Raw genomic sequence first — 22,168 nt, 5'->3', positions numbered from 1 at the left:
GACCGGGCGAGTCGCAGGCACACACGCTGATCCGCCTGGAATAGATATGCTATTGTTGTTTCACCATGATGGGGGTTTTCATGGAGGAGGTGGACACATGTGCACACACACACACACACCAGATACTGTACATGCACACAATGGTATCTCTCATTCCCCGTCACCACAGGGGGTCGAGACAGGAGAGAGGAGGATCCGACTGCTGACGGCTTTTGAGCTTATGAGAGAACTTTGGGTCTTTCAGGCTCAAATTGGCCCAATCCATAGGAAAATATGAACACACACACACTGCAAGTGTCAAATTAACAAGTGATGAAGAGATATTCTGTGTTTCTTGGATAAGAGGGATGAGAAAACAAGACAAGAGCAATACAGCCAAGGAAGTAAAGAAAGTATTGATGGTAAAATCTATTTTACGTCAAAGGTTCTTCTAATAAACAAGGTGCTGATAGAAGATATTCTGAATATAAACTAGATGATATACAGAATATGAAAATACAAGGTTCTGCAGCAGCATTTATGTGATTTACATATTATACACATGTTAATATCATCATGGGACAAGTGGCAGGTTGTCAGGTTCTCAGGGATTTCAATCATCGCCATTCCTGTAAAGAGGCGACAATTGCTACGAGCCAAGTTACGACTTGAGGAAACTGAGGTGCACAGATTCTACATGGAAGAATCCATCACGCAGGTGTCTGCAGACCTGAGTGTGTGTGTCTGCATTTGTGTGTTAGAGTGAAACATATCTGCTCAGGGAGCCGTGTGTTAATGTGAATGTCAGAACACATCAGCACTTCACACAGAGTCGGTGCAAAGCTGTGAGCGAGTTCACAGAGCGCCCGACGGACTCGCATCCAACGTGTGCAGCCCGGCGCTCGCGTTTCGCCTCTTCACGTGCGACTACTTGCGTGTGGCATTTGTGCAGACGTGTGCGCGTGCAAATTCTGCGTGCATGCGTTTACAGGACTGTGTTATTTTGCATGTGCATGTCCCTGTGAGTGTTTGCGCGGGGAGATGTGATCAAGGGTGAGGCTGACACATCCCACAGCCTGTGCAGCAGCAGGGTCTGAGACAAGGTCAGGACCCTGTCTGTCAAAACACACCAGCAGACACATGCAGCACAGCTCCTAAGGGCAGGAGATACCAGACAGGGGAGAGGAGACGAGAATTAATAGATAAGGGAGCACAGCAGAGAGGGAGGGAACTGGAGGGAGATGGGGACGGAGGGCATGGTGGTACCAAGAGAAACAAGATGCAACAGGCGTAAGGGGAAAGGAGAGGTAAGGGAGCAAATGGGAACATGGCAAAGGGGTTGAGGGCAAAGCGGGAGATAAATCACAGAGAATAAATGTAAGGAAGCTGGGAGATGGAGAAGCAGAGGAAGTGACAGGGAAATATGAGGTTACGGGTAAGAGGATAATTGGGCAGAAGGGTATGCACGGAAGGGGAAACAGTTGAAGAGGCACACAGCGTAGCCCATAAAGTACACGGTCAGGAAGAAGCAAGGAGAGAAAGAAGGAAGGGATGGTAGCGTGGAGTGCAGGATACGAACGGATGCTGCAGATTAAGGAAGCAAGGCAGTGATGGAAAACTGCAGCGAAGACATAGGATGAGTTAAGGGACTGACAAGAGGCAAATGAGCAAAGCGTCAAGCAGGAGGAGTGAAATAACAAATTTAAGGAGACAAATGGAGTGATATGAATGAAGCAAGGAGACGAGGGGGGAAACTAAGCCATGGAGAAAGGAAATAAGGAAATAAGGAAGAATAATTGGCGGGGCTGCACGAAGGCAAAGTCCCATGACTTCATACCATTTCCATTACTGCTTTGGAAATGTCACATATGTGACAAAAATGAAGTGGCAGATGCAAAGTAGCTCGTTTTGGGGGGGGGTTGCTTCTCGTTGGGTATGAATTGAGAAACTCAGCGTATAAAATGGAATTCGGCCAAACAGCTTGACAAAAAGAGAAGAAGGAGACTTGGTTTTATCTTATAATGATTCTCTTGGTTTGAGAAAAAAAGCTGGAAAAAGGAGAAAGGAAACCACGGGAGGAGAGATGGCAAGACAACTGGGGTAAAAAAAAACAAAAAGAAGAGTGAGGGGGGTTGTGGAGGAGGGGAGTGCAGACATGCCAGTGTACCTGGGCATCAGCTGTGTGAAGGAAGGAAGAGGAGAAAGAAGAGGAGGAGGAGGAGGAAGAGTGGAGAAGGAGGTCGAGAGCAGCACCACACTAGCAGGAGTTACATTGGAGGAGCTCGAGCAGACGCTGCTGGGAAGAAAACAAGGGGGGGGGCCAACGTCAATCCTGGCTCTTTTCATTGACTTTAAAGGTTCAGTGTGTAGAATTTAGTGACATCTAGTGGTGAAGTTGCAAGTTGCAGCTGAATACCCCTCACCTCACCCTCCACTTCCAAACATGAAGGAGAACCTGTGGAAACCTTCAGTTGCCATAATAACTCAAAAAGGTTTATTTTGTCCAGTCTGGGCCACTGTAAAAAAAACATGGCGGCCTCCGTAGAGAGTAAATGTAAATATAAAGTATTTAAATATAAATGGCTCATTCTAGGGTAAAGAAAACAACAATTTGTACAATTTAGATTAAACAGATTAATTTATATTCTGCCAAAAGATCCCTTTCACCTAAATCTTACACACTGAACTTTTAAAACATGATCAGTAAACACAACTTTATGATTTATTGATTCTCAAATTTGAATCACCGGAATCATTGGAACGTGTTGGATGCTGCGGAAAAACCAGGAACGTTGCTAATTGTTTTTTTTGGTTCCAGTTTTACGGTTCTGACTGGAAGTTCTACACCAAATGTGAAGTTTCTCACTTCAGAAGAAGCAGATGGCAGAGAGGAGCGCGTTGATGCCAAAACACTGACGATTGCGGCCAAGTCCCGTCACAGTCGTCTCCGCCTGATCAAATGTTAATTTTGGCACAAATTGTCATCTCAGTTTTTTAGGCGTTGTCATTTCAAAATTTAGCAATTAGTGTAATTCATTATGAATGCAGATTTTCTCTGTCTAACTCTCTGGAAAAAAGGGCGAGGTAGAGGAGTTCTACATTTTTATTGATAGACGCCTAAGAAAATACGTCTCTCTCAAAATCTTTTAGAGGACATACGTTACATTGACCCCATCTTTAAAACCATGTGAGGTAAAAGATCTTCTTTGAGCACCACCGACTTCTTGAATAATTAACTACAGCTCGCATTATGTTAGTTGAAGAACCTTTGGTAATAATTGTCCTTAGATGACGTCCAGAAACAGTTGGCCTGCTTATGTGCAGCCATTTTCAAACCCACTAGCTGGCGTTTTCAGGAGAAAACTTTAAAAGTAAAAATGTAATGCGTCTCATGTAAATGAAGCCGACTTCATCCTCTCCACATCTGAACTCTCCTCTGAAATAAAGTGCAGTTATGGAAATAACATGAATAATAGGTGAGAGTAGGAGCCGATTGGTGGCTGACAGGCAAAGTGAGGCACGGAGGAATTAGGCCAACTCAGACTTATATAGGGCAAAATACATGGGAAATTAGGTAATTTCAAGAAGTCACTTTAACTTTTAGCCACAATAAGTTTCATCCAGTAGTGGGACTCCACCTTATGAGAACTGGAGACAAATTAGTTTCCTTCCATGCCGAGTGATTCCATCAGCATTTTGACCCCCTTCTTTTAATCTAAGGCCTTTCTTGGTACAGTTCTATTTTTAGTTTTGGGTTGAGGATGATAGCAGGTCCACGCTTAGAAATAATTTAATCATTTATTCATTTGTATCTGATAAATAATAGATGTTAGAATAGTTCAACAACTGACAAGAGTCCTTCGGAATGACAACTATCACATTTGAAATGAAAGAAGTTTTGGTCTGATGTTGCTGGGGCGTGGGCGGGGGGGGGTTTCTGAGACATGAGCTCACTGATCTGTACAAGACGCGCGGGGAAACTTCACCACTGTGCTCCAGACCTTCTCACTTGGCCGTTTCTCCTTTAATCCCCTTGGAACCCTCACTTTTTGTCCCTGAGAGTCAGCAGCCTTATGAAATGGCAGCGCTTTAATACCCACTTCTCCCTTCTTCCTGATCCCCTCTCCATCTCCTGATGGCTCGTAACTCACTTACCAGACACAGACGTACACACACACACTCAATCCTGTAAGGCGCACACATGCATGCTGGTGAGGCCGGTCAAGGGTAAACAATCCCACTGCATTGACCAGTCAAGCCTGGGCTCCCTGGAGTGTGTTCGGCCAATGCCCTGGAAGTCTGGCTCAATCAAACTCTGTCAAGCACCAATGGGCTGAGTGTGTGTGTGCACATGTGTGTTTGTACGTGATGTGTCAGGATTAGGTTAAAGCGAGAGGAAAATACAAAGCACTCCTTTCTTTTTCCTTCCCCACATTATTCTTAGTGAGAGTTATGGTTCATCTTCCAAGTGCGTCAGTGTAATATGAATCTTACCGTGAAAACGCAGCGGCAGTCTAACATGGTGCCTTCAGACACCCGGAGCATGAGACGTGCAAAACTATGCCACATCACAGCAGAATAAAGTCTAACACAACATGAAAATGAAAATTTGACATTACTTACGTGATGTTTTAGATGCTATTCACCCTAACTTTTAACCTGAGGAGCCAATTTCTAGAGCCAGGTTGTCTGGAAATGTGTTATATTAACTTTATCTAATGCTGAGACTAAAAAACAACTCTTAGTTGAGCATTGAGGAGATCCAAAGAAAAGAATGCAGCCACAACTCTGTAAATAAGTCAATCTTTTAAGTCATTTCCAATCCAAATATGGTAAAAATGGTTACAAATTTGGAAACTTTTCTTTTTAACTCAAATAATTATTTTCATTTTTATCAATTCGACTAAAACTCTCAGTAAAAAGACACAAAAACCATCATACAAGAAAAGAAAGAGGTAAAAATGATGAGACGCACCAACCGTGGGAGGAAATTAAAAACCTGCAACTGAGCAACCACTAAAAATCCGGCAAAACGGGACTGAAGTGCTGCTGTGCTGCCAATCATGCATAGAAAGTTCTGTGTGTGTTACAGGCGTTAAAGGCACACCCAACTGCTGACACGCACTTTACATTAGACGTGATAAATGAGGCCAGATTTTCTGATCAAGTGTGCTGTGCAAAACATCCCAGTGTGTATCCATAGATGTAAATGTGTGCCTGCGGCCGCCTGTAACCGTGCCTTCATGTCTGTGTGCCGCGGGACTCATTTGCATGTGCCTGTGCGAGCGAGCAGATCGATGTCACCGAGACCCCGCAGCCGTAGCCGGGAGCTGGCTGTCTCTGCAAACACCAGAGCATAGTAATTGAGGCATCAAGCCGTTCCCTCTTTTGTCTCTATGCAAAACATAAAGAGCAAGTTAATGGTCCAGCAGGGATGAACAATGGAGACCACTTGCAATGAATGCGATGATGGAAATAAAAGAGGAAAGATAAGCGTTATTATTCCCTACTAGGCTGCGCACGAGGGGAGGATGCTGATTTTCCTGAAAGCAAAAATGTATTCAAATACTTGTGCGTGTCTGGTGAGAGTAATCCCATTTTTTTGCACATTGTGTTTTTCTGCTGCAGCGCTGTTGTGTTCATCTATCCCCACATATACCTTTACAGGTGCGTGAGTGATAGCACCAGCTTGTGTGGCGCTGCAGTGAATGAATAGAAGCCATTTCCACACCTGATTGGCTGCGTCATTGTGCTGTTTTGTGTGTATCTGGAATCGGTCTGGTGGTCTCCCTATCACAGTCCCTTCTTTACACGGGTAGTCGTACTTGAAGAACTTTATCTGGCTGAGAGGACGCACCGATGTAGATCTGTGTGTGTGTGTGTGTGTGTGTGTGTGTGTGTGTGTGTGTGTGGGGGGGGGAGAAGTACGTGAGAATGCACACAATCTATGCAAACAAATGTTTCCACAGTGCTGCAGCAAATCTCCCTGGATAGATATCAATTGAATGCCAGCCAGATGAATTGTGATTCTGGAAATGTGTGTATGAGTGTTAACTGTGTGGGAGTAGATATGTGCTCTCTACTCGTTTGCCTGCATGTGTGATGGAGTGTATGGTATGAATTGTGTGAGTGTGTGTGTGTGTGTGTGTGCGTGTGTGTGGGCGTGTGTGAGGCGAGCTGGCAGAATATAGAGCTGGACCGGAGTCAAAGAGCAAAGTGGTTGGAACGGGAAGCAGAAATGCACTCTACCCCTTTTATCTGCTCAGCTGAATAAAACATTGAGGATATACAGTTGATGTGGCACCATATAGACACTACAACAAATAAGACAGTTAAACATGCATTAAAACACACGAGGGAAGCTGTATCATAACTCTGCTAGAAACATAATCGCCAAATTCAAATTCATTTTCCTTTCTGCAGATACTTGAAAATGTAAAAATAAAGCTTTCAGGTATCATGAATGGACGGTGCAGATGTGAAATATTTATATATTTCCAAATAAAACTTGTTTGATAAATGGAAAGACTTCAAACAGGAAATCAAACTTTTATGGAGTTTATGCTAAATTCTGCCTGTCTGCTGAGGATGGTAAAGTATTTTGGATGTTTTAACAGGCCGCTGACGTGGGTGGGATTTATCGCTGTAGAGTTGATGGTCGGTCTGACTGCGACAGAGGGAACATGTACGCGTGTGGTGAGAGAGCGAGTTATAGATCTTCATTATCATTATGAATCTTGATCGTCCTGTTTTACTATATTTTCTATGCTGGTCTGCAAGTTATAAAAAAACAAGTTATATGTTTTATAACTTTTTGAAAAGTGTTTGACTGGTCACGCTAAAGCACCTTTCTGACGTACGACTGTGATCCACGACTCTAGCAACTGGCTTACGTGCAGCAATGTCCATCAATCACGCAAAACTATTAAATGTTCAGGGTTGTGTGTTTAAACTGGTTTTAAATACTTCAATGAGTTCAATTTACGGCTGTTTGTTTTCAAGATTCAGGGCCACAGAACAAATCTAGCACTTCAGTTTTAGCACTTCAAACCGACCGAGTATTTCGACCAGACGCACACTTTCAGCTTTATTTAAAATGGAGAAATAAAGCCTCTTTACACAATTTAAAGAAAGACTTCTTTTAGGACTGAGCAGCACACCACAAAGTAAAAAAGATCACACAACGAGGGCAGGGTGTGATTGTGCTCACCTCAGTTTGCCACTAGCCGTCTTTAATCATCTTCAGATCTGGTCAAATAATGATGTTGAACTGTTCAGTGAAGTATAAACGACTTTTGAACTCTTTACATGCCCGAGTGGTGAAGCCAACTCTGGGTATGAATAAACCATGTGACACAGCTTTCACCTCTCTCTCTCTCTCTCTCTCTCTCTCATCGAGTTGCTGTTTGACAATTCCAACGTCTCTGTGTGAAAACTAATTAGACGCCGAAAAAAAGTACCAACTCCCCTCCAAAATAAAATGATCAGAAGCTGGTTATGACCCTGCCAACATTTCCCCCTCGGCGCAGATGGAAACCATTATCAAGCCGACTTCTTTATGTTTCGGATTAAACCACGATGAGGTAACGGTGATGGTCTAATTTCTACCATTCTCTTGCCGTCACTCCACGTTCCTTTCAGAGAGGAAATCCTTCTGTCACTGAGCAGACTGAATTATAACGGGGGCAGCGTGTCACAGTTGAATGAATATGTGATTTAGACGTATACATGTCAGTGCGTGTTTGTGAATTAACATCTGAGAGTGAAAGGATGAGCTACAGGAAGATGTGAATGAATTATATATATATGTATATATGCATGTGTGTATCCATATCTACCTCCTCCAGATGAGCAGTCCCACTCCCATGGAGAGCAGCATGATGAGGGCAGCCACAGACACGACAACAATGATCACCACTGGGTTCTGTTCGCTGGACGCCAGGGCCACTGGTAACGGATAAAAAACACACATCTTACATTGGTTGCATGGGTTATTTGTGCACATCAACACAACTTCACCACACAAGCATGCAGCGCACATGTTGTGTATCCAATTAGGACATATCAAGTGTGAACAAGAGCCGGAGATGAGAGCAAATAACAAGGCGATGACCTTAAAGACCAGATTCATTTGATGGGTGTTTGGTTAGAGTGGAGGGTAAACTGAGATTTTCCTATTTCAGCAAACCACAACCTTCCCATCATTAATATTCTCACTCGACCCACAAATATTAGATTGTTTGAAATATTTACAAACCTCCTGCTTCACTAAATTGAAAAAAGGAATTAAAAAGGAATAATAACAGAATATCTGGAAATGCCCAAAATATAATTAAAAGAGAAAATCACTTTAATTATATATATATAATCTTGAACAATAAATGACTATTATATCAAATAAACAACTATACATGTAACAATGTAATATACCTATAATATATGATAATAATAAGAACGTCCATCACAATGTGAACAAGCTTGTAAAGTTTGGTTCAATCAACTCAACTTATACATTATTCACTCAACAGCTCAATGTGATAATCAAGTGATTGTGGTTTGTGATAATGTCGTGTTAATATTATTTAAAACAATTTGATGTGTTCTGTGTACGGTCAGTGTCAGGTCATCGTTTACGTGACACTTGATCTACCCTGAGGCAGAAACAGAAAACTGAATATGCATCATCTGAAATAAAGTAAATGTGCAGATGTGACCTTTCACCTTTAAGCAGCACAAGAGAAGTGCACAACCCCGACTGCTGAATAATAAACAACTGTTTGTTTTGAGCTGCTCTTTGACCGACTGCAGAGGATAGTGAGTCAAATGGTGAAGCAGCCCAGTGTAAAACAAATTCATCTCTTGTGTAAATGAAAGGTTCAAAACTAAGACCTCATGACAAGTACAAGGTTTGCAAACGCACACAGACACACAAAACCAGACTGAGACGTGAGCTGGCACAGGCGACACTATATCCACCCGCACAAAGAGGAGCCATTTCACAGCTTACTGCTAAAATCTTGAATCTTCACACATAGTCTCAGACACAGTCAAATCCCCCCCTCCTGTCTCGCTCACACTCGCAGCACACCTCATTGTGTGGGCTGGCCAGGTGCCTACACTAACCCCCCATCCCGATCTGGCTTGGCGGCGGCGAGAGGAGGGAGCGAGGAGAAAGCAGAGAACGGGGGAGGAGGCGTAAAACGGGTACTTACACTCGCCAAGTGTCTGCAGCTCCAGGGGAGCGCTGTACGCCCCATAGTCGATGGGTGGCGGGGAGGATGACGAGGAGGAGGATGATGAAGAAGAGGAGGAAGTAGAGGAGGAGGAAGCGGAGGACGAAGATGACGACAGCGGGGAGGAGGACAGGGAGGAGGAGGCCGGCGTGGACAGAGGGCGGATGAGGAAGACGTATGTGGTGCCAGGTTTGAGGTTGTTGACACTGATCCGTGTGGCGGCCGTCTTCATGGTAGAATAACTCTGATCCTTTTGTTCCTGCGCAGACAGAAAGTGACACGGGAGACAGAGGAAACACAGAGAGAGAAGCAGAAGTGAGACGAGGAGGTGGAATCCATTTGTGAGAGCTGCCTCATTCGTTCCCAAGGCACAGTTTGTTATGCTGGAGGACGTGCGACACAATCCTGTAACCAAATCAAGGGCTTTGGTAATGTTTCATTTATCGAGAGAGAGAGAGCGAGAAAGAGGGGAGAGCGTTTCAAGGAGCCTGGCGCACTTTGTAGGAGTCAGACGAAGTTTCAAAGAGTCAGACAAAAGTTTTTACCTCTTTCACCTGCTTTCAATACATTTGTGTCAATCTGCTCAGGGAATAAATAATGAGAAACCCAGACAGGAATAAAAGTCTAATCAGTTGAATAAGGTGCCTACATTCATATCCCGTATATAGCAAATATGAACTCTTTCCCCCCACGTCTGAATAAATGTTCGAATAGCGAATAGTTGTGTAAGCATTTAACTAAAAGAAGCAATGCCAACTGTTTTTTAAATCCCATTTTTTGTATGTATGAGAAAACAAATGAGAATAAAGCAGGTGGAGAGTCTGAGAAAAAGCAGATTGACTGAGGCAGAGAACAGAAGCTTCTGTACGACGACTGGGAGAAAAACAACAGACGACATGTTCTAATGTCACTCTATGAATAAACTGTGAATTAATCAGTAGCATTGTTAGTCATTATTATCATCAGCAACAATGTGTTGACCCTGATTAAACACGTATTAACAGCCTCATATGTTGAAGTGTTATTGGATGACTAGCAAATGATCTTTATTAACTTCAACGTGTGGAGACGTCTTGTGGAGCTGCAGCTTATATAAAAAGAGAAAGGAATAAAAAATAAAAAAGGCTGTGCACTGACTAAGCGAAGCCATATTTTACACAGTAATAGGCTGCGAGAGTGTCGTTATATTGCCTTTTCATTTCATGGCTTTCCTACAACTTGCTCATCTCGGTCTCAGTTATTCTCCATCCGTCCCTCACACTTTCTCCATTCATCTCCCGTCTCTCCCGCTGTTCCCCCCCCCCCCTAGTCTCACAAAGCAACTTCATTCATTTATTTCCATCACGGTGCTCTTACAAGCGTCTTATCACCGAGTCATCTTCCCCACAGCTGTCCCTAATACCCTCTCCAACCTTTTATCTCCCTCTGTTATCACGCCGCCATCTCGTTCTTTCACCTCCTGTTATCTTTTCTCAAGTTTTTCCCTTGGCCGTGACCTCCCTCTAAATCGTTCCTATTTCTTTTTTACTAAAAGCAGTAAGGAGCAGGGGTTTGTTAAATATGGTGCAGCGTAGAGAGGAGAGGGAGGTGTGAAACTGGGCGAGACTACGTCGCAGCCAAATACAAAAAGGTGGCGTTGCCAGAGAACGCAACGTATGTGACTGGAGAAGCGTGACAGCTGTGGTTTACGTGCATGACAGATTTACTGTGAAGACCAGGACTGTTGACGGGGGGGGGGGAACACACGATCTGACACAATCTGACTAAGTGCTATGTTAAATGATCGGAATCAGGCCGATGGAAATTAGAACAGTTTTCCATAAAAGCAAAAGAAGAGGAGCAGTAATATGGAGACTGGACATCAACAGAAAACTAGAGGATTGATTGGTTGTTTGTCTCATATTGGGCCTGTGATACGCTGGCAACCTTTCCAGGGTGAACGCTGCTTCACGCCCAATGTCACCTGGGATTGGCTAAGGCCCCTGCGACCGTTAAAAGGATCAGTGGCATAAGATAATGGATCTGAGTGTGTGCAAGTTACCTTCTCGTAGTACTTGACCTCGTACTCGGTGCGGCTGCTGTTCGGGTAGATCGGCTCCCTCCACACCAAAGTTATGCTCTTCTGCTCGATCTTCTCCGCCCGCAGCTCGCTGATCAGAGACCGCGCTGCAGAGAAAGAGAGGAAGAAGAGGAGAAATGAGTTCGGGGATTCCAATCTCATCCGATGCAAATACTACAGCGTCAGGCGTTGTCCTCAAGGACACCAGAAGTCATCTCAACTCTCCGGTATTTCCAGTCTTTAAACAGAGTTTGACTGCGCAGGCAAAGGTCAAGGCAGGAATCCTACATGATGAATTTTCATATAAAAGGGGGATTTTGGCAGAGAACAGGCAGCAATGGTATAAATACAGAATATTTTAGACTCTGATGTGAAGTGAGGGAGCAAAAGGAATTTGGATTGAGTGCAGAGACGGACAGATGGAGAAGTGGAACTCGAATATACAGAGATGAGAGACAGAAAGGAGACAAAAGAAGGTGGGACACTGAGGTAATGGATTAATTGAAACCGAAATGTGTCAGAGGACCTGCTAATTAAATTCCCCACTGATGGACAAACTCTGCGAATGTCCCTTTGTCTGAGTGCGGCATCGAACCGAGCCTGGGTCGTTACACTGGGGCGGACAAATGGATCGATACAGATATGGATTGACTGACAGGTCCGCATCGACACTAACTAGACTAACAGATGGAGATGTTCTTCACCCGAACTCCCCGTGTGTCTCTCTCTCCGAGTAGTTTTCTGACTCGGTCCCGGGGAGCGGCGGTGAAACTTATCCTGACAGATCGTCCACCTCGTATCGATCACGACGGGAAAGAAAACAGAAGACGAATTATCAGCGCGCTGAACTTTTTTCCAAATTAGATTCAGCGTAATGGCGCTCGCTCGCCGCAAACAATTTCATTACTGGTGGACGACCGCTTCTTTGTTCGTCTGTCAACAAACGACAGGCAGCACATATGATAATCAGCGAGCGCCACCCACTCCTGCTTGAGTGCTAATTATTCCACGTTTAACGAAGTAGCAAAATGGATTGTCACTCAAAAACACTGAGAAATGAAGGGGTTAGTCAAAAGGCTTTTACGTTTGTGAGGAGCGGTGCCACTGAGGCCATTAAGGTTAGCGGCACGTGGGTGTGAGGGCTGGTCTCTGCCACTTTTTATGTACTTTAATTATTATTGTCATTACTTCAAGTCCCTCATTTAAAAGAGATTTCCTGTGTCTTTATGTGCACATCCTCTTTCTCCTGTCTGTCCCCAGGTCATGTGACGCCTCCTCTTTCTTGCTCTCTCCCTGCACTTCCTGCTCATCTCCTCTCTGACCTTTTAGCATCAATTCATCTGTTTTGGTGCGTGTTTTAATTAATATTTTACATTACTTCCCATGGAAAAGAAATAAAATAAATAAATATATATATTAAAATTAGATTTCTTTTTTTCCTTTAAAAAAAATCCTTTAAAATTTAATTTAATAAAAAGATACTTATTTGATGTCTATTTAATATGAAAGACTTTAAAATCAAATCATGGATATTCAAAGTATGTAGCGGTATTTTTTAAGTTCGAACACTTTGCTTTGAGGCATCGAGTCATTGTAATGAGAGAAGCAGTAAAAAAGAAAGGCAGAAATATTTTAACAGTATAAAGAGAAGATAAAATTCTTATCAATGAATCTGTACAGTTATTAATTATTATACAACAATGGAGGTAATGTTGCAGTCAAGCATTCTGGAAAGTCAAAGAATTACCTTCACGGATCATAAAGGAGAAAAAAGCAAGAGTATGAATTGCACGAGTTAGACAGGAAGGTTGTTAAGGATAAAAGAAACGGAGGAAAGAGAACGGAGGCAGGGAGTGAGGTCACCGTTAAGATTGAAAGAACGGACGCACTCTTCTCAGTCAAAGCCTCCGTCAGCCGCAACACAAAGAGAAGTTCAGTCGCACGCACTAAACCAAGAACACAGTGTCAATCTGCTCTCCACACACACACACACACACACACACACACACACACACACACACACACACACACACACACACACACACACACACACACACACACACACACACACACACACACACACACATAACTGCAGGCTATTGTTTGCTATTCTTTCCTTCCTTGCGTGCTGAATTATGCATAAAACTCCAGATCGCATCATGGCTCAGGCTGACACATCAGAAACAGGTGTGCACACATATAATCACCTCGAGGCTGCGGTGCAGACGTGGTGCATCCACCTCGGCAACAAATAACAAACGTGGGCTCGAACTCCTGCGACGGAGAAACAGGAAGCGTCTGAGCTGATGATACAGGTTTAGAGTTCAATATCAAACTTTCACATTCGAATGGAAGTGAACTTATCTGACACTTTAGCACTCAGCTGCTTTCCTTTGTAGGGAACTTTTAAATAATTGGCACATTATTAAAAATAAAAGGAAACATGACCCAGAACTTGAATTTGCTGGCGGATGTGTGCTGCTGTGTTTTGTTATCTTTCAATAAAATGTCTTCTAGGAACAAGAAGCCACAAGGAAGATGGGATCTTTCAGGGACCTTTTGTTGTGTAGAGATTTTAATAGTCTTAGATGTTCACATAAGCTGCACTGAACTCTGGTTAATCTCCTGAAAATGTTTCCGCAGGGGCTGTAAGTGAGAACACAAAATGTCCAAATCAGAGGCTCTGGACAATATCAAGAGTTACCCGAAGGAAAAACTGAATACAGTGGAATAATGTCCGGAGGATTCACCGCGAACGAGTGGGTGCGTTGAAGCAGAAAAAAACTAAAAAGCATACAAATATCTCAGGATTGAAAAAAGAGGAGACATTCACGTAGAAGACACCAATAAAGATTTCAACTTGGAAAGATAACGAGACTCGAGAGCTTTTGGTTATAGAAGCCGAGGCCGGTGCCGTAACGCAGCTGACCCACACAATCTCCTGCTGCGTTCATGTGAAAGAGAAACTGGAGTTCCATTTTCCTGAGTTCATGTCTGAAAACAGCGTCACAGAATTGGCCAATTCAAAACCCATCTGTATGTCAATGAATAGCTTGGACACAGCTACTGAGCAATGATTGCTAAGTGGATTTAATTGTTTCCAAGACTCACACATGTTCCATTGCACAAGCAGGCACATGTGCAGATACTTCAACACACTCTGCACACACAGGAGTGTAGTGTTGGGTCTGGCTCTGTGTTCGAGAGGACGAAATCAATGATGAATGTTGACAGCAGACTGAAATGGCTTTTGCCCTCTTACATTCATCTGAAGCAAACACACAAAAGCGCACAAACACACACACACACACAATGATTTTCTTCAAGTCGTGGGGAAGAGGTGACGGAAGCCTCTCCAATCCTGCAGGGAAAGTGCACGGCAGATGTTTTCAAAGCCTCATCACCCGGCAGACACGCTGATAGGCTCTCATCACACAGACATACATCTGCTGATAAGATCCTGTATGGAAGCGCCGCGGCACCACATTCCAGCCACTGATACAGATAATGGTCAATAAACTTCAAAGGGACAGTGTGATGAGAGTGGAATGTGAGGCATCAGGAAGTGGGATGGATGGAAGTTGGCACGAAATGGCAAAGAGGCAGCACACGAGTACGAGCTCGGGCTGAGACCCAATTTTTGTGCAATGTTGGTACATTTCTCCACTCCTGGGACATTTGACTAATATAAAATCTATTTTAAGTATATTCAAGATACTGTAACTCGTCAGAAGGTTCCTTTTTTGTTAATATATAAAGAAAAACATGAACATTATCTATCTTGTGGTGCACTAATTGAGTATTTTGCCGTCCTTTACTTTGGAGGAACAGTTACCGGATTCTTTGAAATCATGACCAGGACAGGGGACGTCAAAAAATGCCTACACAACACTGGCAAGTACAAGGACAGGCTTCTTCCCTTGTGTACAAAACTACTTTCAGACAAGCACCAACGTCTGCACAGTTTCCAGAACTCTTCCTGCCGGTCCCCTGCTGATATCTCCGTGAGCCCACGTGAGAATTAGGCAGTAAAACGGCCAGAAAACTCACAGCGAGCGAGAGGGTGTGTGTGGATGACATTTCTAACAAGTGACGGATGTGAAACCGGATGAAAACAAATATTGCAGGATGAAAAAAGAAAAGATCTCCTGCTCCGATCTTCATCTATGTGAAAGGCAAACTCCAGAATATGTCCAGACCCCCAGTTCATGTCTGAAAACAGCTGCAGTAATAACATGTTGCTTTTTTATAGCCATATAATATACAGACTTACTTTTACAAACCAAAAGGCTGAATTGAAAAGCATGTCCCTGTTTTTCAGTGTCCGAAAAAAGACGCTGGGGGTCATGTGGTGTCCCTATATGCTCGGGTCTCCATGGCAGGTTGATCTCTGAAAAGGATTTTGGCCCAAAATGGCAGCTGCTCTTCTGGGCACTTGTGTACAGAGGCAGCCGAGGTGCAACCGGCATCTCAGTTTTGTTATCAAAGGAGGCAGGCAGAGGAGTTGTTCTCCCCAGGGGGCGACACCACAAGCCTGGCTGAACGTCCCACAGTCAGTCCTCCTCTTCCTCACTTCCACGCGTCCCTCGCTCTGGAAACTCTCTAACCCTGTCTCAATCTCCTCATCTCTCCCTTTACCCGAGTCGGCTCCGTCTCCATGTCTGTTCTCGGGGGAATCGGCTGTTCCCCACAGGCCTGTTTGTGCTTCTGCTGAGATGACATCCATCTTGTCTGGGTGTTCTACACTCTCCGCTGTGTGCAACTAACACGCTCATGCATATTAAAAAGAGGGAGTGAGTGCACGCAGAATGGAAAGACGAGCGTGTGTGGATGAGAAAGGGATGATTGAGAGAGATGCATCTATCAGGCCTGCTCATCTTGGAAGGGTTAATAGGAAGCCAGCGTGCTGTTCCCTCCGGGTGCAACACCCCTGGCGTCTACCTGGGGTTAAACGGATGGTGGAGCGATTTATGTGACTGACGGCAGAGGAGGGGGAACATTTAGTTTCTTCTGGTTGGACTGTCCCCGGGGGGTTTTCATGCACCTACTGCCACAAGCTTTCATGTCAGTGGTTTCCAAACTCCCAGTGGAGGGTGCACGTCTTCAATAAAGTCATCAAAGTTTCCGATGAGCAAGTAGTTGGGAAAGTTTTCTCTCCTTCTTTCACTAACCCTAATACAAAAAGCTCATCAGAAAACTGAGCACCAGACCAATGCATCTACTGCAGAGACCCAGAACCCACTGCTGCACTCTTGAGAATCATTTGTGTGGAGAATCATCAGACAGCATCAGACTCTAACCTTAAACAAATGCATTCCTTGTACCGACTCGATTAGAAAGCACCGAGCACAGGTTCAGCAGCTGTCTGATGTAAGAATTACACAACTACATCCAGCCGTCAGTTCACAGTTCAACCTTTTTCCAAGCAAAGAAAAACACATTTAATAGCAAAGAAGCAAAGTGAAATTGTGTGGACAATGAAACTAAGATGCACTATTATTTGCTTTAAACCATCCTACTGAAGTATTCAAGTTTGATTTTGTATAATTTACTTGAGGTAACGAATCCCTGCAAGATCTGAAAAATTCTACGGTGGCCGACCAAAGCGAGCTGGCACGTGTGAGCATCTTCAAATATGTCTGCACACCCCTCTGCTGCATCCTAATCTAATGATGTTGTATATACGAGCAGCTCTTCCCTCATTATCTTGCTGAGGTTCTTGCTGTTTTAATCGGTGGCCATCAGCCTGCCCCAGCAGTGGAGCGCTATCTGGCAAAGTGTCAGCGTGCAACCACCTGCACGCCTCATCCTGAATATACACACACATACACAGACACACACAATTAGCAGGAGAAAATGGAAGTGCAACAGTAGGAGTGAAGGAAAAGGAAAAGCTGATATGATCCAGGATCCAGCTTCAGAGGTGAGGTGAGCAGATGGAGTCGGAGACAGGTATTATCTGTGGTTATTATCATTCAGATTGGTATGGGAAGAAAAGGGGAGGGGGTGGTGTTTAGAGGGAATGATATACACACACACACGGATATTTTTATCTGCGAGGCGGAGGAATAGTCAGGGAGAGACACCTGAGTGAGGCACATTTCCATCTAAACTCTGCATGCTTGCTTTGTGTCTGAGCGTGTGCATGCATGTGGGAGGGCGAGAGAAAAAGACCCAGAACAGCCAGTGAACATGCAAGTGGGAAAAAGAGAATCTCTCTGTCGGATTTTATTCAAAATAAAGTGCCTGATCAAAATCATACAACTGTTACCGAACCCCGGTTAAAAGCATGCAATGACTTGGTGAAGCAATCTTGCACCTTAACAATGTAGAAATACAATTTAAGAGTGATAATAAATTGACGTTATTCAGGTTTTTCTGATCCAGAAAAAGAAAAGCTGTTGTATTTCTGCTATAAGTCATAAACCCACTATAACATCTTGGCTCAGCCTTCAATGAGCTTACAAATCTGCTAAAAACTAGGATCTCATGCTCCTTCCAGGGGAAGAGGTGATTTCTGGGCTGACTTGCTTAAACTGCTCTTGACAGCTGCACCCCGACTGATTCGGAGTTCTCTCCTGGCCCAGTGTGCTTCAGCCTAAAGGCAAAGACATGGTCTGATCAGGACACGTCCACTAAGCCAGACAGCCTCCGTCTGGAGCCGCTAACAAATGAAAAACACACACAGGCAACACACACACACACACACACACACACACACACACACACACACACACAGAGTGGCTGACCCAAGCCTGCTGCAGGAGTTTGGCTGAGAAGGTGAAGAAAGCTCTGTCGGCCCTGGTGGAGCTGAAGAGAAAAGGCAATGCAGCCTGACACACACACACCTAAATATCCACTTTCCTTTACGAGTGACACAGTTCAAGTGCAGTTGAACATGTTGAGAGTTCAGTCTCACGTGGACAAGATCCACACAATGAATCTCATGCAGCTTGTGCTTTGAATTAAGGTTTTTAGCAAATTTAGGAAAGTATCAGTGTCACAATGTGCTGCTCGGTGGAAACAAAACAACGTCTGGGCACTGAGAAGCGTCAAAAACACGTTTGATTCATCTTTCAGCCCAGAGGCTCAGAATGGATTTGTGTTCACGCAGCAAAGAGAACGTCGCCACATTGAGGACGTTCAGACCTGGAACAGGGATAAAGTAAAGAATAGATAAGACACACTATGATCAGGCTGTTGAGAAAAGTATAAGGTAAAAATACACTGTATATGTTGTTTTTTAAGATGCTGGTATGAAAAGTAAACATGGTGCAGAGAAAGAAACAAAGTTGTGTGTGTGTGTGTGTGCTTGTGCAACATTGGTCTGATGAGTTGAACTGTCTGTCACCCACCCACTGTTACATCAGAGCAGCACACTGTCATTCAGAGAGACAGCTGCATCTGCACACAACTCACTTCATCCCACAAAAACACAAAAACAAAGATGTCATCCACATCCAAACACGGCAAAGCTCTCTCCAGCGCGGCGAGACACAGACCTCACCGAGTATCAGACGGAGTAAATGAGACATTTTGAAGTCTGAACTTCTCTTTGTGGTCTCGTAGCGGCAATAAGAGTTTGTGTTTTCACCTGTTTATCTCCCCTCCTGAGGGAAGATCTGGCTAAAGATGTGCAGCGAACGGCTCTGGAGCCCTGTATAATACTGCGATTATGAGGATGACATTGCCGTGTGCCATCCGCCACCTCCGAGCTTTGTTTTTGTTCATAAGTCAACACCAGAATTCCCCCAACAACGAGAAACCGCCTGTAAACCCAGAGCACAGACACCCAAGGCCCGAAGAAACCTCTTCATAGACTCCAATTATAAGCCAAGAGGTAGGCAATTAAAATTTCCATCACAGGGTGACAAAGCGTCTTAAGTGGCTGGGCTATAGTCCCGAAAAGTAGCTTGATGACTCTATTCATTTGGTGCCTGCTGAAGCCTGCACCTTCCCATCACTTCTAATTAAGGAGGCAAAAAAAAAAAAAGAGAGGATCCAGACGCCTCCATGCAGAGGAGTGGAGGAGTGGAGGTGGGGGGATGAGAAGGTGAAGAAGATGAAGAGAGGGCAAATGGGAACAAGACGACAAAGTGGCAGTTTTGTACTTAGACAGATGAGAAGCATTCATTCGGTGGAGGGAAGAATAAACATCACCTGACAGTTTGTTTTTTTTTCTGTCACATTGCCGGGGAAGTTGAGTTCCCAAATTAATTCAGAGTCAAACCTATAAATATTCAAAGAGTGAAGCTGAAATGTGAACTCCAGAGTTCTTAGAGAATTACAAGGTTCTGGAGGATGAGTCAGAGACAACTCCACCTCCAGTTTTGTGTTCGCTCTCATCTCCCTTCATCATTCAAACGAGCACTTTTCACATTTACACTACATTAAACTGCCGGTCCAGAGTAACTACTTAACCTGCTGACAGCGGCTGAATGAAAATGTTCTTCTGTGACTCTGAAGTTGAGATGTAGAATGATGATGTCACCTTGCGTATTGCTGTTCGATTTTTATAAATAAAGTTGACATTGATATGGAGTGTTTGTTTGCTGATATGTGCCAATATAAAAAATGGTATACACAAAAATATACATACAAAAGTAAAAACATATTTAATATATATTTTAATAATTCAAGTTCTATAAGTTTGGTTGTTTTTGTTTGTAGTTATTTATTGTAGAAGTTTATTATTTAAATGTATTATAGTTTCTTTAATGTTGTGAGGTTAGGGCATTTTTCAAGATTTTCACATTTTTCCCAAGGAATAGTTCATAGCTCTTAAATTTAGGGAACGTATTCTGAGTGTGTGTGAGATTTTCTACAGCTTGATTGAATTTCAGGGAACTGCTGGGCCTTGGCGGAGGAACGCGCTCTACTGACTACCATTTGTTCTCTTTCCTTTTGACCTTACTTCACACATTCCCTCAAATCTCTGACTCCTGCAACAGCTTCATTCTCCTGTGTTCTTACACCGTCTACATCCTGTGGTGAGTCTCACCTTTCCCTTTACTCTCTCTACTCTTTGCAGCTCCCTCTCCAGTTCTGCCTCTTTAATCTCTACACCTTTATGTCCTCCTCTCATCTCCAGGAACGTGTACGGTACAGTTCATATTCACTTCTCTCCCGTACTGGATTTGTTTAAAGCACCAGGTAACTCCAGATACTTCACACACACAAAAAGTTTCTCCTCCATGCTCCATCATTCTCGAGGAAACCCATGTAAATTTGGGCTTCTTCACTCCTCATGCACCCACGAGGCACTTTGCTCAAAATGCTGCATCTCTAACCTCTCCCCCATCCCTCCACTTCTATATTCATCCCTCTCTCCTCTCCTCCCTTTATTCTCCCATCTCTCAGGCCCATGTAACTCTACAGGGACCAGCCATCTAAAGCCCGGCCAGTAATCCTCTCAGGATATTGAAATGCCAATCCCTCCTCCTCCCTGACCTGCACCTCCGCTGCCTCTGCACAGCCTTCCTGCATCCCCCTCGTCTCCCCTGCCTCTGCTAAAGGGCTTTGGATCGACTACTGGGGGCAAAGACATTCAACCCAAGTGTGTCCACACACACACGCACAAACACACTAAAACACACACAGGAAAACGTAAAGAAAATGGAACAATGTCAAGGCAACATGTCCTTATTGCAGCCTTTCTTGCACATATACACAATCAAGCGTGAAGCAATGCACACATCGTATGGCATGCAAGCATAAGTCAAAGTGCTGTCACACACGCATGGCGTGCCGCACTCAGCGCACACACACACACACGCACTCATCTATGTATGCATTCCTAATCCACAGCTGGATAAGGGGCCCCATGAGCCCTGGGCAAAATTGATCCCCCATTTACCCGCCCCACGCCCCATCTCCTCACGCAATCCCAGCCATGTTTCTATCGCCCACTCCCTCTTCCCTTTTATCCATCCATCCATCCTTGACACACCATGCAAACCTCCCTCCTTCCTCTGGGTGGCCTGGCGAGTCCTGATAAAGCCCCATCCGTCTGGGAAGAAATCCAGCCGTCCACTGTGCATGGTGCGAGCATCCAGTACGAGGAGATACTTGTGAAGAATTCAATTTGTATTTGGTTCTAATGGAAGGTACTGCTGGATTTCAAATGCTATTTCCGCTGCTTTCTAATAAGAAATAGAGTCTTAGTATATAGTGATGTTGATTTACTCCCTGTGAGTCTGTGTGAGTCTGTGTGAGTCTGTGTGAGTCTGTGTGTGTGTGGTTGGGATTTTTGGCCATAAAATAGCACCAAGCTCCTTCTCTCCGAGTGTGCCCTTAAATCCTGAGGCTGGCGAAACCATGCCACCCGCTGCTAACAAGCTTACCGTGCTCAGAAAAACAAATACGATACAGTACAGTAAGAGAGGATGAGGGCAAACAGAAGTGAGGAAGAGGAGGAGGAGGGCGGCAGCGGTGATTATGTCATGACATGTGGTGCAGAGATCGTGGATGGAGAGGGGCAGGACGAGGAGGGAGAGAAATTACCATCCAAGAATAGTGAGGTGATATGGGGAGCAGGAAAGGATATGGTGTGGGAAATGAGGAAGGAAATAGAAAAAAAAAAAGAAGAGAGATCTGGATACAGAGGGAGGCAGGAGGTTAAAAAAAGCAGAAAGTAATAAAGTGATGATGAGGTGGCGAGAGAGACAGAGGGTGTGTGCGTGTGTGTGTGTGTGTGTGTGTGTGTGTGTGTGTGTGTGTGCGCTGGTGTGTGTTAGCATTGTCCCAAATCCCTGCTGCAGTATTTATAAAGGTCAGTGAGTTTTGATGGAGTAAAGTCTTGGTGTGGAGCACCCACACATGTACGGACACAAGGTTGAGGTCTGTGCAGGAGCGTTTTTTTTCCAATTCTGCGGCCCGACCTGGTTGAACAGGATTT

General features: G+C 44.2%; 1 protein-coding gene across 1 annotated transcript in view; it reads right to left on the bottom strand.

Moving 5' to 3' along the window:
- Positions 1 to 22,168, bottom strand: part of LOC118125153 (ephrin type-A receptor 7) — a 136,327-nt gene that overhangs the window by 18,263 nt on the left and 95,896 nt on the right. The window contains exons 6-8 of the mRNA XM_035183528.2: positions 11,254 to 11,378; positions 9,192 to 9,471; positions 7,818 to 7,926 (exon numbers count right to left, since the gene is read on the bottom strand). Coding sequence (XP_035039419.1) covers positions 7,818 to 7,926; positions 9,192 to 9,471; positions 11,254 to 11,378 — 514 coding nt within the window. The remainder of the gene's footprint in view (positions 1 to 7,817; positions 7,927 to 9,191; positions 9,472 to 11,253; positions 11,379 to 22,168) is intronic.

This window comes from Hippoglossus stenolepis, chromosome 17 (genome assembly GCF_022539355.2).
Source record: "Hippoglossus stenolepis isolate QCI-W04-F060 chromosome 17, HSTE1.2, whole genome shotgun sequence".
Classification (NCBI taxonomy): Eukaryota; Metazoa; Chordata; class Actinopteri; order Pleuronectiformes; family Pleuronectidae; genus Hippoglossus; species Hippoglossus stenolepis.
The sequence above is the reverse complement of the archived record's forward strand: the minus strand, read 5'-3'. Positions and strand labels throughout refer to the sequence as shown.